Source organism: Ceratotherium simum, chromosome 36, assembly GCF_057802395.1.
Source record: "Ceratotherium simum simum isolate JZ-2026a chromosome 36, ASM5780239v1, whole genome shotgun sequence".
Taxonomy (NCBI): domain Eukaryota; kingdom Metazoa; phylum Chordata; class Mammalia; order Perissodactyla; family Rhinocerotidae; genus Ceratotherium; species Ceratotherium simum.
The window spans coordinates 26,087,999-26,106,914 of record NC_141935.1 but is presented as its reverse complement, the minus strand read 5'-3'; the positions used below and the strand labels follow the sequence as shown (position 1 = coordinate 26,106,914).

The 18,916-nt window shown below is 43.5% G+C and overlaps 1 protein-coding gene across 6 annotated transcripts in view; it reads right to left on the bottom strand.

The window, feature by feature from the left end:
* The window catches only part of SMYD3 (SET and MYND domain containing 3), a 736,966-nt gene that overhangs the window by 135,262 nt on the left and 582,788 nt on the right, over positions 1-18,916 (bottom strand). For all 6 annotated transcript variants that reach the window (XM_087424455.1, XM_087424454.1, XM_087424456.1 and 3 more), the window contains 2 exons: positions 9,134-9,221; positions 3,355-3,529 (listed from right to left, as the gene is read on the bottom strand). In XM_087424455.1, coding sequence (XP_087280581.1) covers positions 3,355-3,529; positions 9,134-9,221 — 263 coding nt within the window. The remainder of the gene's footprint in view (positions 1-3,354; positions 3,530-9,133; positions 9,222-18,916) is intronic.

The following is an 18,916-nucleotide window of genomic DNA, read 5'->3' as shown; positions in this document are numbered from 1 at the left end:
TAATTTAAAATAATTTTAAAACAAATTATGTTCAGTTTTGTTCTTGTATTTTTTCTTTTTCTTTTTTTTTCCCCCAAATTTATAGCATACATTGGTGATATTTTGGGCTGTGCAGACTTTCAGGAACTAGTGTGGGGACCTTAACATAATCTATAACACCTTCAACAGGAAAATGCATTCCAACTGGCAAGAAAAGTACCAACTGGGAAACCAACTTTGGAACCCAATTTATCTTATGGTTAAGATATGACTGAATTAAAGTTTTAAATAAAATTTATGAAATTCCTTAAATTACTTTAACTCTGCTTAATGTTTATAATGCTAAGGGACAGATGACTATGCACATATCATCACAGATATAGACAGATACTCTCAGAAGAAACATTACAAGCTAATATTAAAGATTATATATTTTGTCGTATGTGAATTAATTCTAACTTGCTTTATGAAACATAAACTTAATATTGTGTTGAATCATAAAAACAGCATCTATTGAGTATAAATAAATGACAGAGTAGCAAGAAGGGAGCTGACGGCAACGCAGTGATTTGGATAGAAATGGAATACGGACACTTTCTCCTCCAAGGTCAGCAGTTAAAATTTAGCCAAGGTCAGGAGTGACAAAATCATCACTAGAGACTTGACCTCAATCTAGTTGTTGCAAACAGTATATTAACATGATAAAACTGTTCCAGCAGATGGCAATCCAGTCACCTCTGGGTAACTCATGTCTAAGTGCCCATGCCTTTGGCCAAAGGAGAACAGAAAGCCCACCCAGATCATTTGCAGGGAGACCGTGTAAATGGCCGATGGCCCAGTGTGAATTCCCTCATGCACACCTGAAGGGCGAAAACCACTGCCCACTTCTGGATCCACACCTCGCATTCTAAGATTATCAAAGGGCTTGCAGGGCATCTGACCCATTTGTTCCTTATTTTCACTTTCGCCTGAGCTAAGGGGAAAAAAAGCAAAGTCTGACAGTATCCACCCCCTCGTTTCTCCAAACTTTGTTGGTCCTGGATTATTTATAGCCCTTTCCTCTACTACACCTTTGAAAGCAAACGGTTCAGATCTCACTCATTTGAAGTGGATCAAGGCAGACTGGATTTCTTGAAATACAGAACACCACAGAGCAACTCCTTAACGAGCTCCAGGGAAGAGTAACCAAGGGAGGCTTGGAAATTTGTCACTCGCCATAGGAGGAGAGTCTACATTTACAGAGAGATCGTGACCTGCCAAACACCAGGAAAATGTAACCAAATGTATTCCAAACAATGTGGAGAATATGCTGGTGGACTTGGCCTCGCTTACAAGAAAGGCCTCTTTGTTTGATTCAAGTTTAAGTCAGTGAAACGGCCAGTTAATTAAGGGGTAAGAAAGTCAGTCCTTTCAGAGAAGCCTTGGTAGGTGTGGGCCAAAGAGGACTGAAAACTACATGCAGAACGAGCACCCTCAACAGTGTGTGGCCTTTATGAAGTGGTGGACCCACATAAAGTTTCTGTGCTCAGAGTGGCCTGGAGGGCAGCCTGGCTGTGTAAAGGCAGGGAGGATGGGGCAGGAAGAGTCGGTGGCTGCCCAGCACCACGCAGCAGTGTGCGGCTAGCGGCTGCTGAGGGGCCCTAGACGAGGGAGGATTTTCTCAGTCTGCGTCTCCTGGCTGGCATCCATCCACGCACCGGGGAGCCTGCGGTTTCACTTCCTGAGACGGAGCCCTGAGTTCAGAGAGGTAATAATACCAACTGTCCCCGACCTGCTCTCATTGCAACACTGAGGCTCAGAGAACGAAGCCTTATCTCTTTGTGTTCAATTCATATTTCCTGAGAACCCACAACATTCCTCACACTGAACAGACATTTCATGCTCATGGGAAAGTCTGCAGTCTCAGCCCTCAAGGCAATCTCTTATAATTTTGATTAAAGCTGAGTCACAGTCTGGATTCCAAAGCAGTTCAACCACAAGGCAGTGGAAGAAACCACCTACAGAAGTTCTGAAAACACCCTCAAGGTCACCCTGGTGCCATGGCTGCCCTATGGACTTCTGCCATCCACCTGGCTGGTACAGTCTTTGCCATCTTTAGGTTCCTCTCTGCCTGCACCACACTCCTGGCCCAGACCTGGCTTCCTGACCAAGTGTCTCATTTCCAGCTTCCTACCTTTGCCTGAACTGATAGCCTAGATCCTGGACTTGCTTCTGTTCTTATGTTGATCCTGGTAGCTTCCCCTCTCAGTTGTCTCCTGAGGCTCTTCCCCAAGTGGGGACAGGCAATATCCAGGCTCTGCCTCCCCCTCCTCCTTCACTTAGAACCACTCCCCTGCCTGTTGTCCCATGTTGTATAAGTCTAGACCTGGATTCTCCCTCTGCTCAGCCCCTTAGGGCTGACATCATGTTTGCATGGTCTGCAGAGCTGGAAAACTCAATATCTGCCCAGAGTGGTGCCCCTCCTCTCTGAGACCTGCTCAACCCTCCCCAGGTCCCAGATGCTTTCGAGACATCTTCCCAGCAGTGAGTGACCTTGTTCTGTGCTGGAACAGGCTATTCCAACCTCAGATGTTGGTACATATGTCTCTGTGTCCTTTCCTTTGGACTGATCTGTCTCAATTTGCAAACTTGTGTTCTTATCCCGCTGTAAACCAGGGTCCCACCCGCACCAGCACCAAACTTTCAGCACCAGACTTCAACACTGCTCTCTCTGCCAAAGCTCCTCTGAGTTACAAGAACATCCAGGGGCAAAACACTCACTGTTCTGGAGGAGCTAAGGCCAGACAAGAAACAATTAATTACCAATAGTTCCTTCACCTGACTCAATGACATGTTTGAGCAGGCTTGTTTCCCTGCTCTCCTACTTGGGTCATAAGGTGGTTATGAGGTCAAATGACTCAAGTGAAGGCACCCTGGGAACGAGAAAGCCCTGACAAATGGAAGAGACCATTATTAGTTAGCCAGACTGAGAGCCCACACTGGCCATGCTCCCCTGGGTCAGCAGAGGCTAATGACACAGCCTCCTCAAGCCAGGTCTGAGCTATGTGCTCCCCTCTGGCTCCCCAACAGTCTGTGCCTGCCTCTGCCACTGTAAGCAGCACACTATTGTAATCATCGGCTGCACACCAAGACAGCATCTCTCAATAGCCTCTGCACACCCACAGTGTCTGACACATGGGAAGAACTCTACAAATGAAGGAAGGCATAAGTGAATCAACAAAGGTGTGTATCAAATAGGTTTGGTTTTACACACTGACTGAGAAGCAGATGGGAATACTCAATAAAAAGCAGTGATGTGAATGACTTCACACTGTCGAGCCTGTACCCAAGGGAAAGACATTGTGGCCTTCACTCCAGCCCTCCCCTGGGACTCACCTGTATGGCTCCATGGTCCGGATACCGTAGAACAACGCCTCCTCCAGCAGACCAAGGTTGATGCAGGCATCCATGGCACAGTCGAGCACCTTCAGCTGGTAGATGTTGATATCAGGAAGCCGTTCCGAGTTGCTGCTTATGATCGCCTGGCACATGGCCAGAACCTGTTCCCACTCTGTTATTAACCTTAGTTAAGGATTTGCTGTCTTCATCAAGAAAAAACAAAAGTAAAATGAGATTCTTGAAAAGCCTGAAGAGCTCCCAGGCACAAGAGGAAAGGAAGAGCCCATTATTTTGCACAGATGAGCTGCCTGAAAACACACTCAAGAAACAAAACATGTAAGTGGCCTCTCAGAGAAGTAAATTCTGTTGACATCAACAAACCATCTTCTACCCAAGCCTGTGCTTTGGGGGATTAAGATTTCCAAAGAGCCATTCTTTCTTTGTACTCCTATGCAGATTCTCTTTAAACCAAGCCATGAAATGAACGCAGCTGTTTATTAAACTCAATGAAAGATTAAGTTAGTTCAGTTAAATTATTTACTCTGTTAGCTTCTGTTTCAAAACTGATCTGAAATGAAAGAAGCTTTAGAGAGATTCTCTTAAAAAGGAGGAGCTCATTTTTGCTTCTGTGTCATTTTAATCTTGGGCATATGTGAAACCACATACACAACCCACAGGCAAACAGCAGCAGAAGTAATTTGAAGAAATTCATTTCCGGTGGATTTCATATTTAAGTTCTTTGATTATAAAGCAAAAGTGACCAAAGCCTACACTTACTCAAATAAAGGTATTCTTATTTTAAACCCCCCAAATAAAAGATAATATTAAGAACACAGCTTATGCCCATAAATTGCGGGCAAGGGGAAAGGATGCTTTCAGAAGGATGGGGAGAAGACCCAATATCCGCTCTGTGCAACTTGGCTTTCTGATTAACCCTGAGTCCATAACTTACTCCCGTGGAGCCTCGGTGTGACCTCACATTTTAACACTGCTATTCCCCATCCTCTTACAGAGGCAGTCAGAGGATTGAGGACTTGGTGTATGGAGCACACTTTGAGTGCCTCCGAGGTGAACCACCTTGGAAGCACAGCTGGAGTTGAGAGGGCAGTCGCTCTCACAGTCTCTCTCCTGTGCTGCTGTGTGAGGCCTGGTAGGAGGCCAAGGAGGATGCTGGGCTGGGACTGGCTCTTCTCCGCCCTCCTTCCCCCCAGGCTATGCAGCTCCAAATTCATCTGCTTTCATATGTTGGAATTCCACTACGGCGAAAGGTTTGAGATTTCAGGTGCAGCAGAAATGGCATAGCCTTTGACCGTTGATAAAGCTGGATTAAAATCTAAGCTAGCTCTGTCATTTGTCAGATTTGAGGTTCTAAGGAAGTCATCTAAGTGCTTTGAGGTAGGTCAGAAATAAAAATGCCTAATGTCACTGTAAGAATTAAATAAGATACTGTATATAAAATTTAAAAAATTCTTTATATGTTCTATCGTGAGCCAGGCGGAGTTCTGAGTACCAGGGACGCGGTGGGAAAACATTTAGTGGCATGCTCAAAACACACACTACACAAATATTAGTGCCTTCCACCTTCCTTTACTGTGTCATGACTCTTGAGTGTGACTAAGCTTAAAGAAAATGGTTCAGTGGACTGAGTTTGATCGAATTTCCCCCCATCCACCCAGACCCCCACCCCCACTCCCACACAATCCAGTCTCTTCACAATCCAGTGCTCTCTGCTTCCCCCACCCCCACCCAATTCAAAGCCCTCTTCATCGGGTCCTAACATAGCATGACCCACCCTGAGCAGATAGCCCACTGTGTGCTACAAGGCTCCTTTATCCCTCCCTCCAGCAAAATCTACCTCTTCTAGCATCCATACTCTCAGGGCACTGCTTTCCAAAACACTGGCAAACACTTTTTTGTGTGTGTGAGGAAGATCAGCCCTGAACTAACACCTGTGCTAATCCTCCTCTTTTTTTTTTGCTGAGGAAGACCTGCTCTGAGCTAACATCTATTGCCAATCCTCCTCCTTTTTTTCCCCAAAGCCCCAGTAGATAGTTGTATGTCATAGTTGCACATCCTTCTAGTTGCTGTATGTGGGACGCGGCCTCAGCATGGCCGGAGAAGCAGTGAGTCAGTGCACGCCTGGAATTCGAACCCGGGCGGCCAGTAGCGGAGTGCGCACACTTAACCACTAAGCCACCGGGCCAGCCCTGGCAAACACTTTTAATAAACCAGTCAAGCCACTTGTGTAGGTGGAGACTAAAATCTTTATTAACCCTCATACGAAATATACTTTTCTTTCAGCGGGGGCCTCCTGGAGGCATAATATCTTACCCCAAAGGCATGATTTTCTTGGTTAGAATTTTAAGCACCACAATACACCGCTGAGGGTCTTTATATTGCACTTCCTGTATATTACACTCTAATTTTAGGATGAGTCCTGTCTCTGGTCTTGGAAGAGGTACATTTATTGAGGAAAAGTGAGTTGGGGACTCTCTTTTGTGTTCATTTGACACATATGTTTAAATGTGTCCCCCAGAGGTGGGCGAAACAGTGTCTTAGACAATGCACTGATTTTGTAACAGAGTGCCGGGCTGACCTCTGTGGCTTTTCATTCCAGGATTTGATATATGATGAACTATCAGGAGGAATGACTATCTCTTACACAATGCCAGACATTTCTGTGGCAAGACTTTGCATCTTATTTTAACATCATGTTGGTTGAGCTCCATTATTATTCGCTTATTCATTTATATATGCTCCAACTCCTTTTAAAGAGGTTTGAGGTGACAAGCCTTAGAAGGAAAAACCAGATGTGATGTTCTGCAGCCACTGATAGGAATCCATCTACTTTATCCCCCAGCAAGCTGGAAGGGACCGCGTGCCAATTTCCCTTCACAACACTGGCAACCGTGTCCTGGCAAACAAGGCAAACCTTTCCTGTAAAACACTCCAGTGAGCAAAAAAAAGGAATAATTTTAACTAAGAGGCTTTTCCCCCAAGCTAATGCTGGCATGTGTTTGCTCAAAAATTTAGTCACTGGCATTTGCTTGGTGTTGACTGCAAGTCACTCTGTTCCAGTGAGGAGTTGAGCTCTGGACTTAAGCAGGGCTGGACGGCCCACCCAAAGGGGATAGACTATTAATGGACAGAACAGATACTCTCTTTTCTGAACACTTTCCAATGGCCATAAGAAGATTAGGGGAAAGAGAGAAAGGAACAAAGTGAATCCACTTGAAAATTAATCAACTCCTGAGACTCAAAGACCACAGGGCTCTTACCCACCTAATCAAATTACTCTACTGCTTAAAATCCTCCCTGGCCTTTTCTTCCCATAACGTCTCATCTCCTGTGCACGGCTTGCCATGCTCCCTTCCTCTCACACTGAACACCTGGTAATGTTATTTCACATTCTCGCATCTGCACATGTTACTCTCTCTGATGGACTCCCTTCTCCAGGGTGTTGGCCTGGTGAACTCCTACTAATCCTCGCAGACACAGCTCTGCTGTCGCCTCCTCTTGGAAACCTTCTTTAACCTCCCAGAGTTGACTACTGTGCCTTTGATGCCCCTACAAATATATATTTCACCAAAATATGTATTAATTTACATATTTACCACCCCACTACATGTGAGAGTTGGGAGTGCAGTGTTGTATCTTCTTCACCATGCCTGGAAAATAAGGTGGATTATAACTAGCAAGGTACCTGGCAGAGAGTCAGTTTTCAGTAAAGCCTCGTCCAATCGAGACTGAACCGTAGCTGGGTCATCCATGGGCCCTAATTCTGCTGCATGGGACCACAGAGAATAAGTCTACTTCTCCGCAGTGTAACGGCTCTTTGAGCCCAAGAACAGCCCTCTTGCTCCCAGATCTGTTTTCCCAATATCTCTCATCTTGTCTACAGATGGGGTTTCAAATTCCATTTTGATCCTGGTTCCACCCCTCAAAACTTATTTCAATTTTTCTGTATCCCTCTTAATATGTCCTACCCCAAACTAAATAGAAAATTCCCGATATGATCAGACTACTGCTATCATATTTCTCAGTTTCAGATCTCTATTTCTATTAATGTAGCCTAAGATCACACTAGTCTTTTGGAGGGTTATATCATACTAATAAACTTTATTAAATTTTTCTGTTTACTAAAACCCTAAAATTCTTTCACATGTTCTGCTGCTAATCTTTATATTTATACACTAGAACTTTTTAACCCAAATAGAAGATGTTATATACACTCTTGTTGAATTTCATCTTTTTAGACTCAGGCATCATTCAAACCTTCAAGGATCTCGTGAGCTCCTGAGTCTATCATCCCACCTCTGCCACCCTCCCCATCTACACACCTTTGGGGATTTGACGAGCCTGTGCTCTCTATCTTCATTCAAGGTACAGAATCCAAGGTGGAAGAGGACTGAGATGGGAACAGAGCGACACTGACTTGGAGCAGTGATTCAATTAGCATCGTTTTTTTAGTACAGCTATTCAACCATTTAGTAAGATGGCTGGTCATGCTAGCATCTAGTGTAAATTTCTTGACTACTTTTTATCAACTCTCTTTCTGAAATCTATAAACTTGACCAAAGGAAGCCATGACTCTACAGACTCACTTGCTCTTAGTGAACCTGCAGCATCCTGGTGATCACAGCTTCCTTTTCCATTCCTTTAGTAACCAATTCTAGTTTCTTTACCAAAACTACTGAAAAAAAAAACCTCAGTGAGCTATAGGTCTCAGAAATTACTTATTTCACCTTTAAAAATGGGAACATTTTGGGGGCCAGTCCTGTGGCCTAGTGGTTAAGTTCAGTGCACTCCACTTCAGCAGCCCAGGTTTGGTTCCCAGATGTGGAGCCACACCACTCGTTGGCAGCCATGTTGTGGCAGTGACCCACATACAAAATAGAGGAAGACTGGCACAGATGTTAGCTCAGGGCCAATCTTCCTCAGCAAAAACAAAAGGAGCATTTGTCTAACCACCTCTCCTGTTCTTTACAAGTCTTTAAAGAATACTGTCTGTAGATTAGAACCCTCATTTGCATATTTTCTTAGTGCCTGGGATATCACTGACCCAAGGCATCTGAATGACCTTTCACAATCTTTTTCATCTACCTTGGTCTTCTTCTTCGTACCTTGTGGTTTCCCTTTGTCACATTTTGCTCAGTTCCTCTACTAAAAGTGACCTCCCTCTCAGCCTCTGCCTGTGCAAATCCTGTCCCTGATTTGGGCTACCTCTCACACTGTGTAACATCAGTGGAGCCTTCCCAGATGACCTCCATCATAAGAGATCTCTCCTTACTCTGAACTTTGACCCATTCATGGTCCTTACTATTTATGCCAAGAAAGTTTATCGTGTAGCAACTCCCGTTGTCACTGTAGTCGTGGCTGATTTAATATGAAGCTTCTATATCTGAGGGTCAATGACATTAAATTATAAGGATTTTAAGCTATTTTTCCTAGAGATGTAGGTTATGGGAGGAAGGGAATCCAGAAATTTGTTATCTTTTACATATAAAGAGACTACTACTTACTGTTCTATAATGACTGGGCCATGAATTTTGATTATTATCTAAGGGTGGCGAGGTATTCATGCTGATCTCACCCCAATCATCCCTAGCCATTACCCAAATTGTTGGCTGGGGTCAGGGATGCAGCCTGTGACCATGAAAGAGAATGAAGCTCACTGGCAAGGTCAAACCCTGGACTTGGCTTTATTAATACCAGGCTACGAGCAATAAGGAAGCAATTCCAACAGTCCAACTCAATCCACAGGTAAAAAGGATACTCCAATGTGCCTTCAGTTCTTCAATTTTTTTCAAGGATTCTTGAACTTCCTTCCATACATGTTCATCACCAGTTAGCATATCAGCATCCTGCTCGGGCCAAATTAAAAGAACAGAAAAGAAGACAAATTACTTAATTAAAAAACGGGCAAAGGATCTGAATAAACATTTCTCCAAAGAAGATATACAAATGGCCAATAAGCACATGAAAAGATTCTCAACATCATTAGCCACCAGGGAAATACAAATCAAAACCACAATGAGATATCATTTGACACCCACTAGGATGGCTATAATCAAAAAGACAGATAATAACAAGTGTTGGTGAGGATGTGGGGAAAGTGGAACTCTCATACACTACTGGTAGGAATGTAAAATGGTGCAGCCACTTTGGAAAACAGTCTGACAGGTCCTCAAAAGGTTAAACAGAGAATTAACATAGCATTTAACAATTCCATTCTTTAAATATATACCCAAGAGAAATGAAAATATATGTTAACACAAAGTTGTGCATGAACGTTCACAGCAGCACTATTCATAACAGTAAAAAAGTGGAAACACCACAAATGTCCATCAACCAATGAATGGATAAATAAAAAGTGGCATATTCATACAATGGAATATTAGTTGTCAATAAAAAGAAATGAAGTACTAATATATGCTACAATATGGATGAACCTTGAAAAACCCTGCTAAGTGAAAGAAGCCGGTCACAAAGGGCCACATATTATATGATTCCACCAATACGAAATGTTCAGAATGGGCAAATCCATACTAGAGACAGAAAGTAGATTAGCAATTGGCTGAGGCTGGTTGGGGGGGGGGGGGGGGTGGTAAATTGTGTGGGGGGGGTAACTGCTAATGAATATGGGGTGTCTTTTTGGGGTGATGAAAATGTTCTAAAATTGACTGTGGTGATGTTTCCACAACTCTGTGAATACACTAAAAACTGCTGAATTGTACACTTTGATTAAATTGTATGGTATGTGAATTATACTGCAATAAAGCTGCAATACACTGTAATAAAGATATATCTGTATCTACATCTAAAAGACAGGCAGGGGAAGAGAGGCAAGAGAAAGAATCATTTGTTAGGAGCCCTACAGATAACACTTTAATCAATACGGAGTTATCAATCAAAATAAGGTTAGGAAGAAGGAAGATGAGTACAACTACACCCATGTGAACGAATTGTGACTTCTGCAAAAATTAAAAATAAATCAATAAATGAAAACTCCCAACAATTTAAAAAGCAATTCAAAACAAAATAAAAGTATGAGTTACCATTTATTAAATGTCTGTCATCCTGTCTAGTAAGCAGGTCCTCTATTTTTCCTGTATGTCCACATTTCAAGAGTCAATAGCCACATGTGGCTGTGGCTACCATGTTGGATAGCATTAGATATAGAACAGTTTTGTCATCATTGAAGGTTCTGTTGACAGTGCTGCTTTAAAGAGGCTAATCAGAGGGTAAGAAACTCACATCAGACACTATTCAAAATCAGGTGTTCAATACCCATTAGATTCTCAACGGGTGTCAGACAGAAGAACCATCCTAGGAAGTTATGTCAAATCACGGCCAGTGTGGGGTGATGGTAAAGGTGAAGGAGGGAAGACTTTTTCAAACTATATACATCTCCCTGGAGATTCTCACATGCCTACTAGGAGAGGTTTACAGAATGACCCCCGTGAGAACCACTGCAAGAGTAAGCCTACCTTACTGGTGGGAAGATACTTATCACTCAGGTGTGCCAGGATAGAAAAAAATATGGAGGCCACAGAGAACCACAGAAGAGAGATCCTAAGAACAGGTGAGGCAGTGGGTGTGTGTGTGCTTGTGTGAGTGTGTCTGTGTAACAGGGCTTTTTGGGTCTCTATGTAAATGTGTTGTGCATATGTGTAACATAATAGGGTGGTTTTTAAAAAGACACCGTAAGTGCACCCTACCTCTTTTAGGAAATTCTAAATAAGTACCTAGCTTTCTGTACACAGAAAAGAGAAAGAAAACTCAATTGCTTTTAAAACAGTAAACATCAATCTCCCTCCAAATACCTGCTCTAAGTCCATATTCATCTCCTAACGCCTCAGTTCCATCACTTTACTCCAAAGCCTCTAGCAACTTCCTGGCGCCTCCCAGATAAAGCCCACATGTTAAATCTTGACAATCACAGCCATTCATGATTAAATTTTCCTGTTTTATATCTCACTACTGGCAGCTCAAGCCTTTAAGTCTAAGCAAAATGTCTCTCCTGTTAGACTCTATGGTGGGCAGAATAACAGACCCCCAAAGATGTCCGTGTCCTGATCCTCAGAACCTCTGAATATGTTAGGTTACACGGCAAAGGGGAATTAAGTTGCAAGTGGGATTAAGGTTGCTAATCAGCTGACCTTAAAATAAAGAGATTGTCCTGGGCTCCCCAGGTGGGCCCGGTGGAATCACAAGGGTCCTTAAAAGTGGAAGAAGGAGGCAGAAGAGGAGGTCAAGAGTGATGTGATGGAAGAAGGACTTACCCTGCCATTGTTGGCTTTGAAGGTGGAGGAAGAGACCCACAGACCAAGGAATGCAGGTAGCCTCCAGAAGCTGGAAAAGGCAAGGAAACGGATTCTTCCCCGGAGCCTTCAGAAAGGAATGCAGCCCTGCCAAGACCTTGACCTTAGCCCAGTGAGACCTGTGTCAGACTTCTGACCTACTGTAAGACAATTAATTCGTGTGGTTTTAAGCCACTAAGTTTGTGATAATTTGTTACAGCAGCCATAGGAAACTAATACAGTCCCTAACATACCTTCTGTTCTTTCAGCCATTGGAACTTGGCACATGTCCCTCCCTGGACCTGAAATTAATTTGATCACCTCATCTAGTCAATTAACACTTACTGAGTGCCTACTAGGCACTGTTCTAGGCACTGAGGATAGAGCAGTAAAGAAATCTGACAATCATAGTGTTTACACTGTAGAGGTAGGGGGAGCATGGGATGACAGAAAACACATACATACACATGTAAAATATATTATTTGTCAGAGTAAATAACAAACAGAAAAGAGGGATGGGGAGTCCTGGAGCCGGGGAGTTCCATTTTAAACCGGGTGACCAGGGAAGGCCTCATGGAGAAGACGACATATGACGAAAGACCTGAGGGGGCTGAAGGAGCGGGGGATCAGAGTTCTAGGGAGAGGGGACGGCAAGTGCCACAGCGCTCAGGCAGGACACGCCTGGGTGTTCCAGGAACAGCAAGGAGGCCAGTGTGGATGGAGGGTGTGGGTTGTAGTTTGTGTGTGTGTCATATCTTCCCCATGTTAGAGCTAACTATAGGTCTTATTCTTCTTTGATCCTGCCTCCCCTAAATACTCAGCACAGAGCCTTATACGTAACAAATACTCAGTTAAACGTCTGCAGAATGGATCTAGAAGAAGAAAACTAACATTTATTTGGAAATGATCTGTATGTGTCTTGTACATATTTCAATTATTCCTCACAAGATCCTTGCAGGGCATCAATACCTACAATTTCTAAACGAGGCACAAGATAGTCCTAAAGCTTGAGTAATGGCTACAAATGTCCTTCTGCCTCTAGTGCCAGAGGTAAGATTCAAATCCAAGTCTGTCTGGCTCCAGAGCCCATGCGCTTCCCACTCTCTTCACGTTTAATTTGTATTTGTTTTTCTCCTAGGCTTGCTTAAAAGGAGAAACGCATGTCTGTGTGACAGTAAGTTCAAAATATCTTCAACCCATGGTTCTACGCCCATCCTAGTACTAGCACTTGGAAAAGGGCAGTAAAATCCTCCAACAAGGAACCCACAGCGGATCTTGTATTCATCCAACAAGCAGGGTGAGACCATGGCCCAAGGCAGCACAATTTCATATGGGAATTTTATTCACAACTAAATCACAATTATATTCACAACTAAATTCCCCTCACAATCTGATTAGCTGTTCTTTGAGTTGAGCCTTTATTTACTTAGAAGAGCAGGCAAGCTTTGAAATTGCTTCCAAACATTCAGCAACAATAGCTCTAGAGAGCACTTTATATGGGAGCTGGACAAAGCTACGTCCACTGACAGCTATCAACTCCCTGGAGTGCTCCACTAGGTGAAAGTCTCTACACTCTCAGGTTCCCAATTCACCTCACTCTTGTCTCTTGATCCTCCCTGTTCCATTCTATGACTTCTCTTCTAACTATTCCTACAATGGGGGCTGTCTCCCCTCTACCCACCCCAGGTAGGAGGAGAACATTCAGATGTGTGTGTGCATGTGTATGTATGTGTATACACACACACACATACATATATATTCCTATATATAAGGGACATATGTACATAAACAGAGAAACTACTTAGGGAAGCACAATTTAAATCTTTTACTTTTTCAGTTTGCAAATTTAAGAATAAATTAGTATGTTCTATTTCACAGTCCCTGAGGTATGAAATTAGTAAATTTATGTGCTTATTTCATTATTTCTTATCCAAACATATCAAAGATACTTGCTATCATTCAAGACAAAGTTATTGAGGGGAAAAAGTTCCTTTTTGAATTTCAGCTTTACTATGTAAAAGGAGCTTGAATGGGTGAGTCTTGAAATTTGTTTTCAGTGGGTAGAAAACATTCATTTTATACGTTTCTATTTTCATAAAATCAAACGTACCATTGCCGAGTTTTCTACAAATGATAAAAATCATTCAGATGATAAGCAGAAGGATTCCTGAGAAAGTTCACCCTGCTGGAAGTGAAGAAGAGAATGAAGAACAAGCTGGTTCCAACAGCACTGGCACCTCGGCCCTGCCTGGCTGCAGGCCCTGGGCAAGCCTGCCTTTCCCGGCCCTCAGCTTCTTCCCTGTAAAGGAGAAGCTTGTCTGGATGGCCACCAACATTCTCCCCCGTTGACCACTCCAGAGGCAGAAGGAGTGCAGGGCCAGCTGAGCTCTAACTCTGGTGACCACTCTCTTGCACAGCTCCAGAAAAGTCCTTAAAAAGCTCGTCTTCATTTTAAACAGTAAAACACGGAAACAGTTCATTTAAGGCAGAACTGTGACAGTTGTGCTAGGATTTTGGTAAGAATGAGTCTCCTGAATGTCTACCTTCTTTCTCTGACACTCAAGCTCCTCTACCCACCACCCCTACCCCACACGAGTGGCCAGGTGCAAACTCCACATAATTCAACAGCCAATTCTCTCAATACTTGGTTCCTTCTCATCCACTCCCATTCTTACCTCTCACAGCCCCACCTGAATCTGACCCATCCCTAGCTCCATCTTACTGCCACTACACCTACTCTTCCAACTAGAATCCTTCCCTTTGGATTCTGCCAGGACTTGGATTGCAGCTTCCTGCTCTTTCCGTGGGTCACCACTTTCATTCATTTCTTTGGCTTTCTTCCCACTTGTCCCTGTAGGACCCAGCTGCAAATGTACTCTATCCGGAAATCTCTAGTTCTTCCCTCTGAGTTAGCCCAGCCCTCCTGAGCCACCACACCACTCTGCATACTTCTCTCTCGGCACCGAGATGTCATTAGTGATCTACTTTACTGTCTCCGTAACATGCCTCAGAACTCCTTGAGGGACCACGACCTAATCATATCCCTAGTCCCAGTGCTGGCATGGTAAGTTATTCAGCAAATGTTTGGTAACAGAGTAAATGAATGAAGAGAGAGGAGTCATTTTCTATAATCCATGGGTAACAGTATTACATGAATGAAATACCTTAATTCCATAAGAAGGAAAATCTCAACCAAAGAAACAGAAAGTCGTTCTTCTCACACCATACTTCTATCCTGACTCGTTTCTAATATTACTACATCAGGATTATGTTGGAAAAGGATATGTTCCCACTGTAGCTGTCAGTATTTGCCAAATGCCCAAATATTGGTCTAGAACCTAAATGTGACCTCTCTCCCCAGCATTAGCTCAGGATCTGTGCTTTCTGACAACACCATCAAGGCTATTTGGGAGTGGGCTCTGCTGACTCTCCTGGCTTCTACCTCCAACTCCATCCTGAGCCTCCTGTTGCTCACTTGGCCCAGAGGGCCCTGCCCCCATCTATCCCTGGATGGATCAGTGAGGCCATCTAAGTTCCCTCATACACAGCTGACAAACCAATACCCCTAGCATCACTCCCTTAACCGTAAAAAATAGGTACCAGATGATATGAGATCATCTCACCACTACATAAAAGGGTGCCACTCAACACAATTACATTCAACTGGCCAAATGTTTCCTTTGGGTTTCAGAGCAGGAAGCATACCTGCCAGGTGCCACTGGTTACTGTGAATTAGCGATCCGAGTTTCTTCAACAGAGTAAGGTTGGAATCCAGCAAGACTGGCTGAACATATGCTTGGGAAAGTGACCACTGGCTCTATCAGGCTCAAACATCAGATGCAGCCATCCAGATCCACGGTGCATCTGGAACACTTAAACAGATGTGTTCACTTGGCTCACAAGTGTTTGATGTTGAAACTCTTGCACTGGGCTAATTTCAGATGGTTCACATTAAAAGGAAAAGGAAAAAGGCAATCTGCTCTCCAGTACTTCCTGTTATCTAATCCTCACGCAAACTCGAATTAGATTGGATTGGAGAGAGATGAGGATAGAATGGGAAATAAAATTACTGAACACTCATAAAATTCTCCAGGAATTCAATAATTCTAGTGTTCTAAAAGAAGAAGTTTTTTGCGTTTTGTTTTACTTTTAAAGCAGAATGAGGTTCAAACATGGTGTCTGCACTTAGGAGAGAGACTGGGAAGTCCTGAAATTCAAAATCAGGAGGGAAACAAAGTTTAATTTGCAGTGCGTTTGACCAAGGTACTCTGGTTCAAGGATAATATACTGGGACTAATAGATTAATATACAACATCACTCCAAAACCTTATGATTCACAGGAAACATTTCTGCTGGAACCAATTTCCATGTCCTTTGGCAAAAAAACAACTGAAAGCAGCTCAGATTTAACTTGAGAGGAAAAGCGGCTCTTTCATAAAGTGGAAAAATAGTGGTTAAAACTAGAGCATTCACTAGTTTTATGACACCATATCAACCACAAACCAGTCAACGGGCATTATGGACTGGGGGAGGAAGGAAAAGGGAGGAATGTCCTCAACTTGAAGCACGTTCAACTTGTAGAATGTTCTAATTAGCAATTAACAAGCAACTGTATACAATAATTAGAACAGCGAAAGGAACACTGGATTTAGAGTCATAAAATGTGGATTTGAATCTCTGCTCCATAGCTGTGTGACCCTGGCAAAGTATTTAACCTCCCTGAAGCTAAGTTTCTTTGGTGGTAATAACTGTCTGAGAAGACGCACCTTCTAATCCTTTCCTTTGCACCCTCTAGAAGCACTAATGTCACGAAAGGCACAGTGGCCTGAGTTTTCAATTCCCATCCTAGAGGGCAGGGTGCCACCTGAAAGAGGCCTGAAAGAATCTGCTTTGTTTGGTGGGAGGGAGAAAAACAGTCTTATCCCAATGGAAGAGAAAGCAAATTACAATGTAATCAAGAACCAACAAAGCCATGCCCCCACATCTCTGCATATCCCATTCCCTCCGCCTGGAAGGCTCTTCCTCAGCTTAGTCATCCAGACAAACTCCTCTCCACCCACCAAGAACCAGATCAAATGGCCTCCGATTTCCACAGTCACAATCCTTTGTACACTTTCCACCAGGTTCCATGATAGCTGTAGCAATGGGCAGAACTGTGGTGCAGATGAAAAGGACATCATCCAGGTGCTCTTACCAGGCCACAGATGGAAAAAATAACCTTTGCAAGGTAAGTTTATTTAATCTGCTTCATAAAACGGTGAGATCTCAGTGCAGAGCCTACAGGTGATGTGCACAAGAACGACGCAGCAGGTCTCTAAACTCCGTGTCCTCTCAAGAGCCTGAAACTCCAGCCTTTTCCCCCTCAACCACCCTCCTGACCTGGCTCGCCCCAGAATAGATGTCCTCTTCTCAGGCTGGCCAGCCTTCTCCAGCCAGTCAGGCCCAACGCTGTCTTGGAACCATGTGAGGAGCATTGGGCAGTTGGGAGCACTAAGCCTAGTCCAAACAAGTGCTGACGTTGAGGAGAAGGGCTCCCAGGACGACTTGAGCCTCCAGCAGCCCTGTTCCACTTAACTGCCATTTAACTCCAAGGCCCCATTGCAGCTCTCACATTTGCCAACGCCCATTTAGCTTTATTTCTCAGGCAGAAACAGGACTCTACTGCAATGACAAATTTCCACAAGGCCAAACATTGGAAACAACTGCAGGTTCAAGGTTCAACGTCCAGGTACATAGCATTGCCAGAAGGAAGGGGAATGTCCCCTTCACAGCTTCTAGGAAAGTGACAACAGCCTTGAGTGTGTGAAGTTAGAACTTCTAGACCCACCAAAGGCTCTTTCCAGCTACAACCTCAACACCTTCCCTCCCTCTGTGCTGGGTATTCCTGTCCCAGTGACTGAAACTCCTTCTCAGAGAAATAAGCTCATTTGCTTATATAAAATCAGGTCAATTTGAAGGAAATAAAAACCGATCGTCATCCACATGCTTGGGACAGTTTGAGTGCCTACCCATGTCAAGTGGTGCTTGCTGAAAATCTGTCTTTAATGCAACACTGTGTGGAAAACTAGCATGATTGGCTGATATACAAAGGCAGTTAAACATTACATGAAGACATTTAAGGAGACACTTTCTTGCACCTCCTGGAAAGATACGTTCCTGAGAATATATAATGGGGATTATAAGAAGCAGAAGGCTACTGGCTGGGCTTGCAAAAGCACATTCAAGCAAATTCTTTTCACATTGGTACAGAGACTCTCAAATAGATGGCTTGTGTAGCTGTAAACTCATCTTTGCAACTCCTAGCAGGGTCCTGCCAATCTTGTTGTGTTAACACCACAAGGTGGGAGGTATGAGACTGGGAAAAAATGCAAAGATTTTACAGGAAAAATTGTTCTAAGGGCAACAGTCATTAAGATAAAGTATACCCCCACATTTCAGGGCAGGTTTTGTTTTAATGGAGACCCAAACCACAGCCCTCATCTCCTCCAATCTGCCAGACCTCCACCTCTTGTATGTCCTTCTTTAGGAACAGCTGCTTTCACTCTCCTCTGCAAACAGAGAGGGAAATCTGCAGAACAGATTTAAGTTAGGGATGAGGGGTAATGTTCTGTAACAAAGGTTAGGATAACCCAGACGTGGTTTCTCCAGAGACATTCAGAAATAGGATGAACAGCAGCATGATTTGGGTTCTCTGCTCCTGGCAAAAGGGAGGGTGTTACAGGCAACACCACAAAAGTGGAAATCAGGAGGCTGGAGCCCCAGTTCCAGCTCTGCCGCTGGCCAGCTGTGAGACCTAGAGGCTAAAAATGCCTCCTGGCTCAGCTTCCCCAGGTGAGAACTTGATTAAGGTTACCATGGAGATGCAAACTAATCATTCCACTCCATTAGTCACCTATGTATATGGTGTCTGTTGTGCATGAAGAGAGACCTGAAATTCTGATAGGAGAGACTTTGGAAGTGGTGGTTGTGTAACAAATTGCAGATCCTTTCATTCTATTTTTTTTCCTTTATTCTACTTTAAGCTGAGTTTTCTCACGTATAAAATACACCAATCAGAGCACAGAGAGTATGCAGGGGACAGAACAAAGACTACACTGACCCTGTGCTGCATTCTGCTAACCCAAGAATTTGAAAATGATTATTTAATTCACACATTCCCTCTAACATTTGTGTGTATAATGATTATAGTGGCCAACATGCCATACTCAGACGAGGAATGGTATTTGCTTATCTGCTAAAGCAAGCATATCAGATTA